This window comes from Triticum urartu, chromosome 1 (assembly GCF_003073215.2).
Source record: "Triticum urartu cultivar G1812 chromosome 1, Tu2.1, whole genome shotgun sequence".
NCBI lineage: Eukaryota > Viridiplantae > Streptophyta > Magnoliopsida > Poales > Poaceae > Triticum > Triticum urartu.
In genome coordinates this window covers 286,986,159-287,000,054 of record NC_053022.1, presented here as the reverse complement: position 1 = coordinate 287,000,054, position 13,896 = coordinate 286,986,159, and the positions used below count along the sequence as shown (strand labels likewise).

Below are 13,896 nucleotides of genomic sequence, written 5' to 3'. Positions count from 1 at the left end.
AACCATGGAATTCAACAAGAAAGTTTGATCCCACATGCTAAATACTCCATAACTGGAGCATGTTTTTTTTATGAAATCATGAAAACATGCTAATTGTGTAAAATGAACCCCGTCTTTCAAACATTTAAGCAGGCCTCTGTTTGAAGTTAGTACTAGTAAGATGGTAATTCTATATATTTCAATACCAATTCTACATTTTCACTGGAATTGTTGGACCATATAGAAGTTTGTAACTACTAGTGTATCAACAAGATAATCACTCCATCATTGCCTCTCCCCCTATCCTTAATCTTCTGTAAGATAATACCCATCCAATCTCTAAACACTCAATAAGTCTTTATCCATAGATCTCGTGCTTTACTTTTGGTTCCCAAGAAATGGAAGCAGACTCCTTTGGAATTGGTGCATGCTCTTTCTTCTTTCTTTAGAGTCGGTGCATATTCATTCTTCTTCCATGGATTGGCAGTGGTTCTCTTCACTTGAGTTGGGAACTGTATCATGGCTCATCTTCTGCTCCGGCTTGAAGGAGTCTCAGCCGAATTCTGGTATGTTCAGAGGCAACCATCGATCTCAAGCATCAACCACCTTCACTGGAGGCCCCGAATGTGGTCTTGGGATGCACATCCTTGGCACACAGGTATTTGATGTTTCTTCATCTTCTACAAGGAGGCCACCTCCCGTACAAGGAGATCATTCCTCTCCGACACATGTTGTTCAACTAGATCCTCGTCGTCAGTGAGCTATTTATCATCTTCATCCTCTTATAGGTGTCCGACCATCATCTTCATCACCAACGTCCAGTGGGGATCTTGCTCGATGGTGATTGTCGTCGACGAGGCTTCGAGGTGGAGCAACGTCAGACGTCTCTCCCAATGTTCGCTAGATGTGTGGCCCTCCACGTGCTCTCTCCCTACATGGTTGAGCGGAACATATTATCTGGGGCATTGTGGTAAATTGCCCTAGATGGGGATTGTAGTCTCTTCTTGTAATGGACGACATGTCTTTTATTTGCCTAGAAAAACAAGAGACAAGCTTTGTTGAATGGAGAGGCCGATGGGTCTCTATAACCGAGACTTGTTTGAGGCGGGTAAGGCTGACCGGGTAATTAGAGGGTGTTAGGAAACAACGAATCTCTATTTATTTTTCACTCTATAATTAGTTTCATCAAAGTTATACAAAATTTTTGAGAATCACTAGGGAGGTTAGGAGGATGGTTGTACCCCTAGTCCACTAGGGATCAAACACCATGTTTGATAAGCAAGGTGCGAGTGATGCCTTCGTCAATCTCAATATGTGAGCTTAGGCCCTCTAGGAATCTACTATTTTATCCTTGATGTTCTAATGAGTTACTTGAAAAAAATGACGTGTTCGTAGTCTTGCTTATATGCCCTAAAAATTCAGAGAAGAACTAAGAATTCTTTGAGGCAAGAAATATTAATATTTTTAATAAACAAGATACATAATTTATAATTAATCAACTACTCCCTCTGACCATGAAAAGAGCACATAATTTTTTTGGCTTGTAGATTAAGGAGGAGCACAATGCTAGCGAAACTTCCTAATTTACATTCATGTGACCATTTCATCCTTGCGCAATCGTGTGCACAATAACTGCCTTGATAAGGAAAGAAGTGGGTAATGGTGGAAGGGGGTATTTTAGGAAATTCACTGCTAATAATCACTCGCACCCTTCTTTCTAAAAGACAAATATTTTTGTACGCCCTCTCTTCGCAACCGGAGGAAGTACCAATGAGCGATGTATGGTTATTGAATTGTATTGTGTTGTGCTTAGTTTATACTTATACATGAAAAAATAGTTGTAAACCGAGCCTAGTACTAGTTTAACCTTCCATATCTAAATTGTTAGGACATCTTCAAGGCAGACCCTCAAACCTCGCGCAAGCATCCAGATCGCGTTGTCCGGACGCAGTATGCAATCCAACGCGGTCCTGTATTGGTCCACCGAGCGGCCCATGCCACTTTTTTTTGGTAAACTGGAACCAAACGTAGGGGGGGGGGTGCGGAAGTCCGGACATCCGCCAAGGCATCACGTACCGTATCTACTCTTCGTCCACTCAGAATGGCTAGCTTTGGGCGGAAGACTTTGTGCTAATTGCGTTACATTTGACGAAAGATAATGTGAAAGATGTTTATGCATTTGGCAGAAGGTGCTAATTATGCTTGATTAGGCAGTCCTTGCTAGATTAGGCGGAACTTAGTAGCTTCATTTGGCGGAAATATAAGTAGCATTTGGCGGAAATATGAGTAGCATTTGGTGAAACTATTAGTTTAGCTATTAAACAAATTATAAATTACATTTGCTATTTTTCTAAGGCATACATTTGCGGTATAGGGTTGGATGGATGGCTTTCGTATCCGTGTATGGACACCAGTCCAGACCAATTTTCGGACAAATACCATGTTCTTTTGCAGTTTGGTGTTGAAGATGCCCTTAGCCCCTACTAACATATTCATCTCAACATGTAAACATACCAACTTCAGTATGCAACATGCATAAAAAAGGATCTATGTTGACGGGAAATACATAGGAGCTCCTGGGCGCTCCACACCCTTATATGAACTAGTCAAATGTGTACATGTAATGCACGTTAATTTGAAAGTATATCAAGTGCATGCGAATATTAAGTAGGATATTATTTACGTGTTATTATGTGATTAGCATTATATTTGGCATGAAATTAACTACACGCTAAACGTGTTGAGCACTTGACATTGAATCAGTCTAGGTCGTTGGATTGACATGATTTGACGGCTGAGAGTAATTGGATCTGTTCCTTTGAGTCTTTTTATATTGATATAGATATTAAACGTAAAAATTACCAAAAGTTATACAAAACTAAAATTTGAGATATCAAACCTGAGTTCTCAATCTACCCCGTGTGAAATTTCGTGAAAAAATATCAGGAAACATATCCACGACGAAGGAAATACTCTCCGAACAAAAATCTATCCAAACATTTTTTTCTATACATAGGAAATTTTGTCTTTTTGCCATGAATGCATTTCCTGGTATTTTTTCACGAAATTTCACACGGGAGTAGGTTGGGAACCCAGATTTGATATCCCAAAATCTCAGACATTGTTGCCATCTTCTTTACTCTTTAAATATTCCTATTTTTTTGAACGTAAATGCTCCTAATTCTTAAAATGTTTTAAACAAATTGGCGCCTGACATTGAAGCGGTGAGCAGCTCCAAGCTCTAGAAGAAAGGGACAGCAGGTACTCCACGTGTGCAAGCTCACCACAGACGTGCCAGCCTCGCCGAGGAACCCAGCAGAAAAATATGGGAAATGGCGACGAGGAGAAGGTGGAAGGCCTCCACCACGCTCGGCAGCCCCCGCACGGCGAGTCTTCCTCCTCCTCCCCTTCCTCCCGCCACGCCACGAAGCGCCGACGCGCGCACGGCGCGGCAGCAGCCATGGCCGACCGCTTCTTCCCCAACGACCTCCCCGACTTCGTCGCCGAGGCACCCGACGGCGGCGACCCTCCCGCCGCCGGGCTCCGCGGCCTGCTCTCTCTCCCTTACCCCAGGCTCTCCGACCGGCTCCTCCGCGCCGCGCTCCGGCTCAAAGACAAGGCACGCCGTCTTTGCTTCATTTCTTGTGTTGTGGTTTCATTTCGGGGCGCGCGCGCGCGAGGTGCTCGACTGATTGATCGTGTCCTGCAGGTCGTGCAAGAGACATGGACTAGGACGGGGGGCCAGGTGACGGACTACACGCTCTACACGGGCGCGCTCGGGACGGCGCTCCTGCTGTTCAAGTCCTTCCAGGTCACCGGCGACCGCCGTGATCTCAACCTCGCCAGCGACATCGTCCAAGCCTGCGATGCCGCGTCGCTTGGCCTACCGTACGATGGCGACTCTCATTGTTTCCGTTTTGTAGTTTTGTTTGGTTAGATAGATTGTTCTGGTCGTTGTTAATTCATGTGAAATGATCGCCTGGTTGCAAGGCGCAGGTTCTTGACTTTCATATGTGGGAGGGCCGGTGTCTGCGCTCTCGGAGCAGTGATCGCGAAGCATTGCAATGATCAGTTGATGGAGACCAACTTTCTGAGCTCGTTTGATGAGGTGAAGCCTCTATTAAGCGTAATTTCGGTTCTTGAGTCTGTATGTTAAATTCTGTGCTATTTTGCTACATGGTTGTAGAACCACGGATGGTATACCTAATGTTGTTGACAGAGTTGTCTTACATTTGTGATCTTGTAGATAATTATCACAGAGAAAGTTCCAAATGAGCTGCTGTATGGAAGGGCGGGCTATTTGTGGGCTTGTTTGTTCCTGAATGAGCATCTCAGTGACAAGACAATTCCTGCCGAACACATTGTATGTTGACACTGTGATTCTGTTCCTCTTTTCACATTATTTGTTTCTGTAGAACAATGTGAAAGGTACATCTTATCTAATCATGCAAAACCGCTGCAATGAGGCAGAGTTCTGTAGCAAAGGACATAATTAGGGAGGGAAGGAAGCTGTCGAACAAGGGGAGCTGCCCGCTGATGTATGAGTGGCATGGGAAGAAGTACTGGGGTGCTGCCCATGGACTTGCTGGAATCATGCATGTTCTCATGCACACTGAATTGAAGCTGGATGAGCAGGATGACGTGAAGAATACTCTGCGGTACATGATCAGTAACCGGTTTCCAAGTGGAAACTACCCCTCGAGTGAAGACAGTGAATCCGATCGCCTGGTGCATTGGTGCCATGGTGCCCCTGGTGTTGCTCTTACACTCGCTAAGGCATATCAGGTATTGCTGCATCTGTATAGAGTTAGTCTATAGGATCTTCCTGAGTATGTATGCATCTTATTCACACCACATATGTATACCCATCTGGGAAGTTGTGCATGCATCTCCACATAGGCAAGTTTGTTCAGGCCTCAGCAGGAGTTTTTACTGACGACCAATTAGGCTTTGGCACAAGTTTTAGCTATGACTGATGAGCAGCCAAGTAGTAGTGTTCTAACTTAACTTTCCCTTTGATCACAATGATGAGCTAACCGTTTGTGTTTCAGGTCTTCCAAGATGATCACTTCAAGCAGTCCGCTGCAGAGGCTGCTGAAGTTGTCTGGAACCGTGGTCTTCTCAAGCGAGTTGGAATATGCCACGGTATAAGCGGGAATGCCTATGTATTCCTCTCACTTTATAGGCTAACCGGCAATGTTGAGTACCTCTACCGGGCTAAGGCTTTTGCTTGCTTTCTGCTTGAAAATGCTGATCGATTGATTGCTGAGGAGGCCATGCATGGTGGTGACCGTCCGTTTTCATTGTTTGAAGGAAAGGCTGGGATGGCATATCTCCTTTTAGACATGGTTAACCCCTCGGAATCAAGGTTCCCCGCCTACGAACTTTGAGTTCCAGCATCAATGTATGTAGGCCCAGCGATCCGTCAGTGCAAACAATCTGTGTCAAAAATGATCTTACATTTTGGGACGGAGGGAGTACTTGTGTTCTTATCTACCCTGTAAAATTACCTTAGTGCGGTTGATATCCTTGTAAATTTTAGTGTTTCTGACTCTGCAAACTTGGACCTTTGTAAAATATGCTTGTGAGGGGGTTCTGGTAATAATGCTCATCTTTGTGTTGAATAGTGCCTATGACCTTGAATAAAATGAGTGCTTTGGGATGCAAATGATATCATGGCCAACAGCCAGGGCGATTCCTTTGGGATGAAATGTGGATGTAGCCTTTGCCTTTCCTTGCTTAAACTTTTAAGATGCAGTCTTTTCTTTTAACAACGAGGAAGTAGTCTTTTTGACCCATGCTCATGAACATTTGTATGTTCTCAACCTTGGCCCTCCACATTTCATTATTTCTAATGTACTCCCTCCGTCCGAAAATATTTGTCATCAAAATGGATAAAAAGGGGTGTATCTAGAACTAAAATACATCTAGATACATCCCCTTTTATTCATCTTGATGACAAGTATTCTCGGACGGAGAGAGTACTTGGAAAACACCTCTAACCTTGAAACTATTGCACATGTACTTTGGAGTTCATATCTGATTGCTGACTTTGTGTTTGGCTTTCTTGGAGTGGGTCAATGGAAATAGCGAAGAGTAGAGGGGACAACGGGTCACCCTGTCGAAGACCACACCCATGGGCGATAGGATTGCCAGCAATACCATTCAGCCGTAACAGGAGGAGGTGCATGTAGTGCGGAGACCCAATCACGAAATATGCTTGGGAATCCCCTCTGCTGAAGGAGATCAAGGAGTTACCCCCACCTCACCGTGTCAAAAGCCTTTCAAATGTCGAGCTTCAAAAGTAGGGTGGGGGTGTTGCACATATGGTGCTGAAGGAGATCAAGGAGGTACCCCCACCTCACCGTGTCAAAAGCCTTTCAAATGTCGAGCTTCAAAAGTAGGGTGGGGGTGTTGCACATATGGAGCCGGCACACATGAGCTTGCTCACATACACAAAGTTATCGTGGATGCCTCTCATCTTGATAAAAGCACTTTGGAAAGTAGGGTGGGGGTGTTGCACATATGGTGCTGAAGGAGATCAAGGAGGTACCCCCACCTCACCGTGTCAAAAGCCTTTCAAATGTCGAGCTTCAAAAGTAGGGTGGGGGTGTTGCACATATGGAGCCGGCACACATGAGCTTGCTCACATACACAAAGTTATCGTGGATGCCTCTCATCTTGATAAAAGCACTTTGGAAAGTAGGGTGGGGGTGTTGCACATATGGTGCTGAAGGAGATCAAGGAGGTACCCCCACCTCACCGTGTCAAAAGCCTTTCAAATGTCGAGCTTCAAAAGTAGGGTGGGGGTGTTGCACATATGGAGCCGGCACACATGAGCTTGCTCACATACACAAAGTTATCGTGGATGCCTCTCATCTTGATAAAAGCACTTTGGAAAGTAGGGTGGGGGTGTTGCACATATGGTGCTGAAGGAGATCAAGGAGGTACCCCCACCTCACCGTGTCAAAAGCCTTTCAAATGTCGAGCTTCAAAAGTAGGGTGGGGGTGTTGCACATATGGAGCCGGCACACATGAGCTTGCTCACATACACAAAGTTATCGTGGATGCTTCTCATCTTGATGAAAGCACTTTGGGCGCGCATATGACGGACGAGTAAGCCTGATGGCGAGAATTTTCGCAATAATTTTGGCCACCGTGTGGATAAGGCTAATGGGGCGGCAGTCAAAGATTATCTCGGCACCATCCTTCGGGAGGAGGACAACATTCGCGGAGCTGAGCCAATGAAGGTTGGCAGTGTGGAGGTTGCCGAATAGGGGAATTACCTTCATGATATCATCCTTGATGATGCCCCAACACTTCTTAAAGAAGAGACCGGTGAACCCGTCCGATCCGAGCGTTTTATCACTTGTCACTTGGTTGATGGCCTCCCGAACCTCGGATGATGGAGAGGGTGGCATGGTGCTGAATTTTGGCGTTAAAAGAACAACCTCCGGCTCCATCGGAGAGGCGAGTGCCGGTTTTCATAAGTTTGTGGTGAAGGGCTTATGGTTCGGAATGATCGGAGTGCTCACTCCAGAGGTTAGAACCCACCTCATTGAAACCCAGAAGGGAAGCCTAAAGATTATCGAATTTAGAAGTCCTCGGCCTACGTGGCCCAGCGGCTTCCACAAGAAAGAGGGTGCGGTAGTCGGAGAGTGATGAAGATAGGGCCTGGAAAATCTGGGTGTCGAATTGGATGTCCCATTCAACATTGCAAAAGAAAGAGTCAAGTTTGCCCGAGGTCGGGTTTTGCCTACCATTGCTCCAAGTGAATCACTGATTTTAGAGATGGATCTTTTTGAGCTCACATCTATGGAGAGTGACTCGGAAACAGTTGATGCACCTTACATTGACGTTTCTCTTATTTTTGTCACGGGCTCGATAAATTTGGTTTAAATCATCAAAGGTGAGCTAAAGATCGCCATGCGATGGCTTTTGAGCAATGAGCTCGGCAAAGAAGGCATCTTCTAAGAGTGGATGAAGAAGGGCCGTATACCGAGGTGATCTTGAAGTTGATCTCGGAGCCTTTAACATGGACCATGGCCAAAATACAGAAAGTTGAGGCAGTAATGTAAGAAATATCCACAAGAGCTGATCCTCCCACAACATGAGCATTGAGCATTCCTCCACAAATAATTCATTTGTTGGTTGGATGCTCGTGCGTCCAGCCAACGGATGCTGGTCCGTTGCAGCACTATATATACAACATAAAAATACATGCCTTCTTTGCTGTCACGCTCTCCCCACTCACGGCAGAATCTTCAACTCTACTCCTTGGGGCTACTAAAGATTGCAAGTCTCCTTCATTTGCAGAAGATCACCTTCTTGCCAGGTTCGCTCAACCTCACAAGGGCTGCTGCTGCAACACGCATCACTTCACAGGATGTGCCGTTGATGGCGAACTTTCCTTGTACTGTTGCCCACATTAACTCTTCCATCGACCATATTTCTAGGACTTCGAATAGTGAAGCCCACAACTTTGCTCACCCGGCTCTGAATTCTTCCAGTGAAGGATATGTATTCATCCTGTGCTCTACACTTGATTTGGATGAAAACTTGCCGCCTTTCCTTTGCTAAAAAGACCAACGCTTGTTTGTCCTCTCTTCCAATGTTTCTAATGGGCTTTTACCTTTTGTCGGGAAGGATTCACACGGGCTTTGACAAACACAGAGGTGTTTTTTACTGGAATTCTTCCGATAACAAGCGCAAGTATAGGTTGGTCAAACGGAAACTGATTTGCAGACCTAAGAGCATGGGGGGGGGGGGCTTAGGGATCATTAATACTTTGGTTATGAACAAGTGCCTCATGGTAAAATGGTGGTGGAAAATCATGTCCCTTGAGGAGCGTCCCCTCTGGTTATCCTTTCTCAAGGCCAAATACTTCTCGGACTCGAGTCCCATGTTTGCATCTTTCTCGGGTGGCTCCCAGTTTTGGCGTCAGCTTGTTAAAGTCCGGCCTATCTTTCAGTCTTTGGTTAAATTCGTAGTTAGAAATGGTAAGTCCACTCGTTTTTGGTTAGATTGGTGGGCCGGGGAGTCCACTCTCGCGGTGGCCTTCCCGGTTCTTTTCTCTTACTGCTCTGATCCGAAGATCTCTATCTTCGAGCTCTTCGTTAATAATTGGGATCTCGCCTTTCGTCGATCTCTTTCTCCTGCAGAGTTGGAAGACTGGCAACGTCTTACTGCTTGCTTCTCCATGCTCTCAGATGAAGATGATTCGGTCGTTTGGCCTCACGCCTCTTCTGGTCGGTTTTCGGTTAAGACTACTTACGCTAAGCTTATCTTCGGTGCTCACACGTCGAAATTTAAGAACATTTGGAAGGCCCGTATTCCTCCTAAGATCAAAATCTTTATGTGGCAAGCTTTTCATGGAAAGCTTCCTGCGGCTGATCAAATCCGGAAAAGGAATGGCCCGAGCTCTGATAGATGCGTGCTTTGTGGGGCCATTGAAAACATCGAGCATATTTTCTTTCATTGTTTTTCTGGCTAAATTCCTTTGGTCTTGCATCCGACATTGGCTTCATGTTAATTGGAACCCCTCATCCTTCGAGGACCTGCGACAATGTGTTTCTGCTTTATCTGGGGTGACTAAAAGGGTTTTTTGGGTTGGTTGGGCTGAGATATGTTGGGCGCTGTGGACTACTAGAAACAAGTTTATTATTGAGCATGTCTTTCCGGCTAACCCTGTGAGCTGCTTATTTAAAGCTAATGTCTTCTTGCAGCATTGGAGATTATTGATTAAGGAGGCGGACCTTGAGGCTTTTGACAATATGGTATCTAAGATGCAGTCAACGGCTTCCTCCCTGCTGCGGCACTCTCGGACGCCGTCTTAGTAATTACCCTTTTGGTTTCGGTGCTGGCCTGCGTGCCATGATTGGCTAGGGTGCCATGTAATCGTACTTGCTAGCTGTTGCTTGATACTCTGTTCATCTGGTGTTTGTGATGTGACTTTGTCTGATGACTTTATTTATAAAATCGAGCGTATGTCTTTTCTTTAAAAAAAGAGAGAGGAACCCGGCCGCGCCTTGCTCCAGGTCCGCCACAACATCCAAACACAACATTAGATGTTTCTAAACAGAACACATCATTAGTAGCATCACTAACATGCTCGGCGACGAGGCATTTGGAATCTAAGAACAGTTGACAAACATATCAACAGTCGATGGTTGCAAATATTATTAGTAGCACGAGGCCGGCCTGCCATATGGTAAGGCCATAACTAAAGCCCTCGTGGTTCAGGCCTTGGACTATTTTATCAAGCGGCGTACCTAGGAGGCTGGAGGAGCCACGAGTCACTCACGCCGTAACTGTATTTGTTCAGGTAAACAGCACAAACAACCAGTTACCGCGGTGCAGAGTTTTAACTGAATGCTGTTCCGGGTGAGTTGAAATGGCATTGCAAGGCCCTGGTGCAGTGCTGATTCTTATCCACGGAATTTTTTCTTTGTAGGATTTCAGGGTATCTGGGCTGAGCTATTTCTTGGATTCCGGGGTGCGCAGTGTTTGTCTATAGCTCGGCCTGCAGGAAACACCAAGAGCGCATGAAGCCGAAACGGCAGTGTCAAAGAGAGTGGGGAGCCATCTCGACTCATTCCCACTACCAAAAAAATCCCCATCCTTTTCTATCCTTTCATTTTAGAAACTAATGTCTCCTACTGGTCTGGCTATATAAAGTGAAGCATCGCGCACTAGGAGCTCCAGAAGTAGTAGTAAGCAGCAATGGCGCAGCAGATAGAGCACACCCACCTCCTCCTCCGTGGGCTCAACCTCCACCTTGCTCAAGTAGGCAAAGGTGAGAGCTTCTTCCCCCCCTTCTTTTCGCCATCGGCGTCGTGAGTGGAGCTTGAGCTTGATGGAGCCAAGCAGAGCGACGGTTCTTGGTCATGTGTGTGATCTGTTCTTTGTGCTGCTTGCAGATGAGCTTGGGACGGTGGTGTTCTTGCACGGCTTCCCGGAGATATGGTACACGTGGCGCCACCAGATGCTGGCCGTGGCCGCCGCCGGGTACCGCGCCATCGCGCCCGACAGCCGCGGCTACGGGCTCTCCGACCAGCCGGCGGAGGACGTGGAGGCCACCTGGGAGGACCTCGTCGCCGACGTGCTCGCCATCCTCGACGCCCTCTCCATCCACAAGGTACGTAGTCACCACATCCACTGCAGTGAACAGCTGAGAGACGCACGTAGCCCGCCATGCTCGCTCCCTGGCATGACCATCATGTGCTCCTGCCTCCAGGTGTTCCTGGTGGGCAAGGACTACGGCGCCATGCCGGCGTACGACTTCGCGCTGCGGCACCCGGACCGCACCCGCGGCGTCATGTGCATGGGCATCCCCTTCAGCCCGGGGCCCTTCAACTTCGACACCATGCCGGAGGGGTTCTACATCCTGCGGTGGCGCGAGCCCGACAGGGCGGAGGCCGACTTCGGCCGGCACGACGTCCGCCGCGTGGTGCGCACCATCTACATCCTCTTCTCCCGCAGCGACGTCCCGATCGCGGAGGAAGGGCAGGAGATCATGGACCTCGCCGACCTCTCCACGCCCCTGCCGCCGTGGTTCACCGAGGAGGACCTCGACGCCTACGCCGCGCTCTACGAGAAGTCCGGCTTCCGCTACCCTCTCCAGATACCATACAGGTAGGCCAGCTGAAGCTTCTTCGTGCCCCCAGCCATGGCACGATTATATTACAACGAAGAAGAAACAGATTGATGAACTCAACTGCTTCCATGCATGATCGCAGGTCTCTGCACAGGATGACGAAGCACGTGGACCCCAAGTTCCAGGTCCCCGTGTTCATGGTGATGGGGGAGAAGGACTACTGCTTCAAGTTCCCTGGTTTCGAGGCCGCCATGAGGAGCGGCGTCATGAACACCTTCGCGCCGGACCTCAAGATCACCTACATCCCTGAAGGAAGCCACTTCGTGCAGGAGCAGTTCCCGGACCAGATCAACGACCTCCTACTCGGCTTCCTCAAGGACCATCCCTGATCTATAATCCATCGCCGGACGAGAGTGAGCTCGGGGTTCCCAATGAATAAAGCTTCCGCCACCATTGCTCTGCTTGAACCATGTCGCTCTGAATTTTCTTGGTCGTTAAAAATGGATAGTGTAATGTAATCATGCCCGTCTGGTTTTTCAGTTTTTGAATCGGGTAGCTCATCATCGATTAAGAAACATTATATTTCTACTTTTTTTGAGGGTTTTTTCTTTTTTTGAGGGTAACATTATATTTCTACTACAATGTACTCCTTTCATTAACTCAAAAATGCAACACTATGGAGATATCAACCATAACTGAGAAACACATAGCATATGCATAATTAGGATGCACACGAACAACATGAATACGCCCACGCAAATGATCACATCGGCAAATATAAAAGCCATAGAAGAAGCGAAACTAAGCCTAATAAGGCAAAGGGGGTGAAGGGCATATCTCAAGACTATGTCGACATCCATGTGGAATAGACGTCAAGCTCTGCACAATCTTGAGTACACTCCCAAGTATATATCCATCCAAATCCTTTCTTTCTCACATTCACGTATTTCTTCAAATATGAAAAATCATGGCGTAGCTCCTCAAAGGAATGTCTGAGGACGTCGAGATGTGGGTGAGGGATCTCAAGCATGTGGTGTTTGGCCTTTTGAAGGTTTCTACCAAATGCTCCAGCCATCCCGAGAACCTTGGAATCGAGGAGGGGGAAGTTGAGTCCGTGTATGATGGTCAACTTCTCTCATTTGGTGAACCAGACGGTTGGAGGTGGGTTTAGATGACAAGAGGCTCGGGCCAAGCTTTGTGATCTTACAACATCATCTTCAAAATATGAATCACACTTGTCGAAAAAGAAGAAAATCACCTAAAAGGGGGAAGTTCTTACCCATCACGAAAGACATGCTTTGAAATAGAAAAAATTTCGTGACTTGTCTAAACACTGACCCCGTTGCTATGTGTGTGATCATGGGTTGGGCTTTGTTGCCATAACAGAATCTGGTAAACATGACTTTTCAGTGCATGTTCTTAATCACATCTTCGGTGGTTTCGACGTCACCTCACCTTGTTTACCTACGCATGGCAGGTTCTATGGAATCTTACACGGTGTCTAGCAGGGAGGAAGCTAGAAAAAAGCTTGATGGAGTCATATCCATAGCAATGGGGTCATCTTCTATAATCAACAATGATTAATACTAAGTTAATGAAGGGTTGAGTAATTGCATTGGGGTCAATTGACCCCAATGCCTACATGCCAGCTCTGTCCCTGGTGTCTAGCTTACCTCAATGGATTTTTTAGCCATTTTGGTTGGATAATTTCACATGGAAGGTTTTGCGGGATCTTACACGGCCCTTGCCACATCAACTGATATCGGGTGTGTAGGCCCCTTCTTTTGGAAGGCCTAGGGGTTTTGTGAAGGAAATATGCCCTAGAGGCAATAATAAAGTTGTTATTTCATATTTCCTTATTCATGATAAAGGTTTATTATTCATGCTAGAATTGTATTGATCGGAAACCTAAATACATGTGTGAATACATAAACAAACACCGTGTCCCTAGTGAGCCTCTACTTGACTAGCTCGTTGGTCAAAGATGGTTAAGGTTTCCTAACCATAGACATGAGTTTCCATTTGATAAAGGGTCACATCATTAGGAGAATGATGTGATGGACAAGACCCATCCGTTAGCTTAGCATAATGATTGTTCAGTTTTATTGCTATTGCTTTCTTCATGTCAAATACATATTCCTTCGACTATGAGATTATGCAACTCCCCGATACTGGAGGAATACCTTTTGTGCTATCAAACGTCACACCGTAACTGGGTGATTATAAATATGCTCTACAGGTATCTCCGAAGGTGTTTGTTGAGTTGGCATAGATCGAGATTAGGATTTGTCACTCCGAGTTTCGGAGAGGTATCTCTGGGC

General features: G+C 46.4%; 2 protein-coding genes across 3 annotated transcripts; both read left to right on the top strand.

Annotated features, from left to right (window-relative positions):
* Nucleotides 1–3,246: 3,246 nt before the first annotated feature.
* On the top strand, nt 3,247–5,603 carry LOC125532358 (lanC-like protein GCL2). 2 transcript variants are annotated; one of them, XM_048696456.1, is made up of 6 exons: nt 3,247–3,598; nt 3,689–3,867; nt 3,970–4,087; nt 4,226–4,342; nt 4,450–4,764; nt 5,031–5,603. In XM_048696456.1, the coding sequence occupies exons 1-6, from the start codon at nt 3,305–3,307 to the stop codon at nt 5,367–5,369; spliced, it is 1,362 nt and encodes a 453-aa protein (XP_048552413.1). In that variant the 5' UTR covers nt 3,247–3,304; the 3' UTR covers nt 5,370–5,603. The 2 variants fall into 2 exon arrangements, with proteins under 2 accessions (XP_048552413.1, XP_048552455.1); XM_048696498.1 differs by having other exon boundaries at nt 3,248–3,598; nt 3,976–4,087.
* A 4,920-nt stretch (nt 5,604–10,523) lies between these two features.
* LOC125508135 (bifunctional epoxide hydrolase 2-like) lies at nt 10,524–12,163 on the top strand. The gene is made up of 4 exons (XM_048672740.1): nt 10,524–10,774; nt 10,899–11,116; nt 11,216–11,613; nt 11,718–12,163. The coding sequence occupies exons 1-4, from the start codon at nt 10,702–10,704 to the stop codon at nt 11,962–11,964; spliced, it is 936 nt and encodes a 311-aa protein (XP_048528697.1). The 5' UTR covers nt 10,524–10,701; the 3' UTR covers nt 11,965–12,163.
* The last annotated feature ends 1,733 nt before the right edge of the window (nt 12,164–13,896 follow it).

What these genes read in the sequence shown, in the direction of transcription:
- LOC125532358 (XM_048696456.1), top strand. Translation starts at nt 3,305, where the DNA reads ATGGGAAATGGCGACGAGGAGAAGGTGGAAGGCCTCCACCACGCTCGG. An exon ending in CGCTCCGGCTCAAAGACAAG is followed by an intron (nt 3,599 to 3,688) that starts GCACGCCGTCTT and finishes CGTGTCCTGCAG; the next exon opens with GTCGTGCAAGAGACATGGAC. An exon ending in TTCTGAGCTCGTTTGATGAG is followed by an intron (nt 4,088 to 4,225) that starts GTGAAGCCTCTA and finishes GTGATCTTGTAG; the next exon opens with ATAATTATCACAGAGAAAGT.
- LOC125508135 (XM_048672740.1), top strand. Translation starts at nt 10,702, where the DNA reads ATGGCGCAGCAGATAGAGCACACCCACCTCCTCCTCCGTGGGCTCAAC. An exon ending in CCTTGCTCAAGTAGGCAAAG is followed by an intron (nt 10,775 to 10,898) that starts GTGAGAGCTTCT and finishes TGCTGCTTGCAG; the next exon opens with ATGAGCTTGGGACGGTGGTG. An exon ending in CCTCTCCAGATACCATACAG is followed by an intron (nt 11,614 to 11,717) that starts GTAGGCCAGCTG and finishes GCATGATCGCAG; the next exon opens with GTCTCTGCACAGGATGACGA.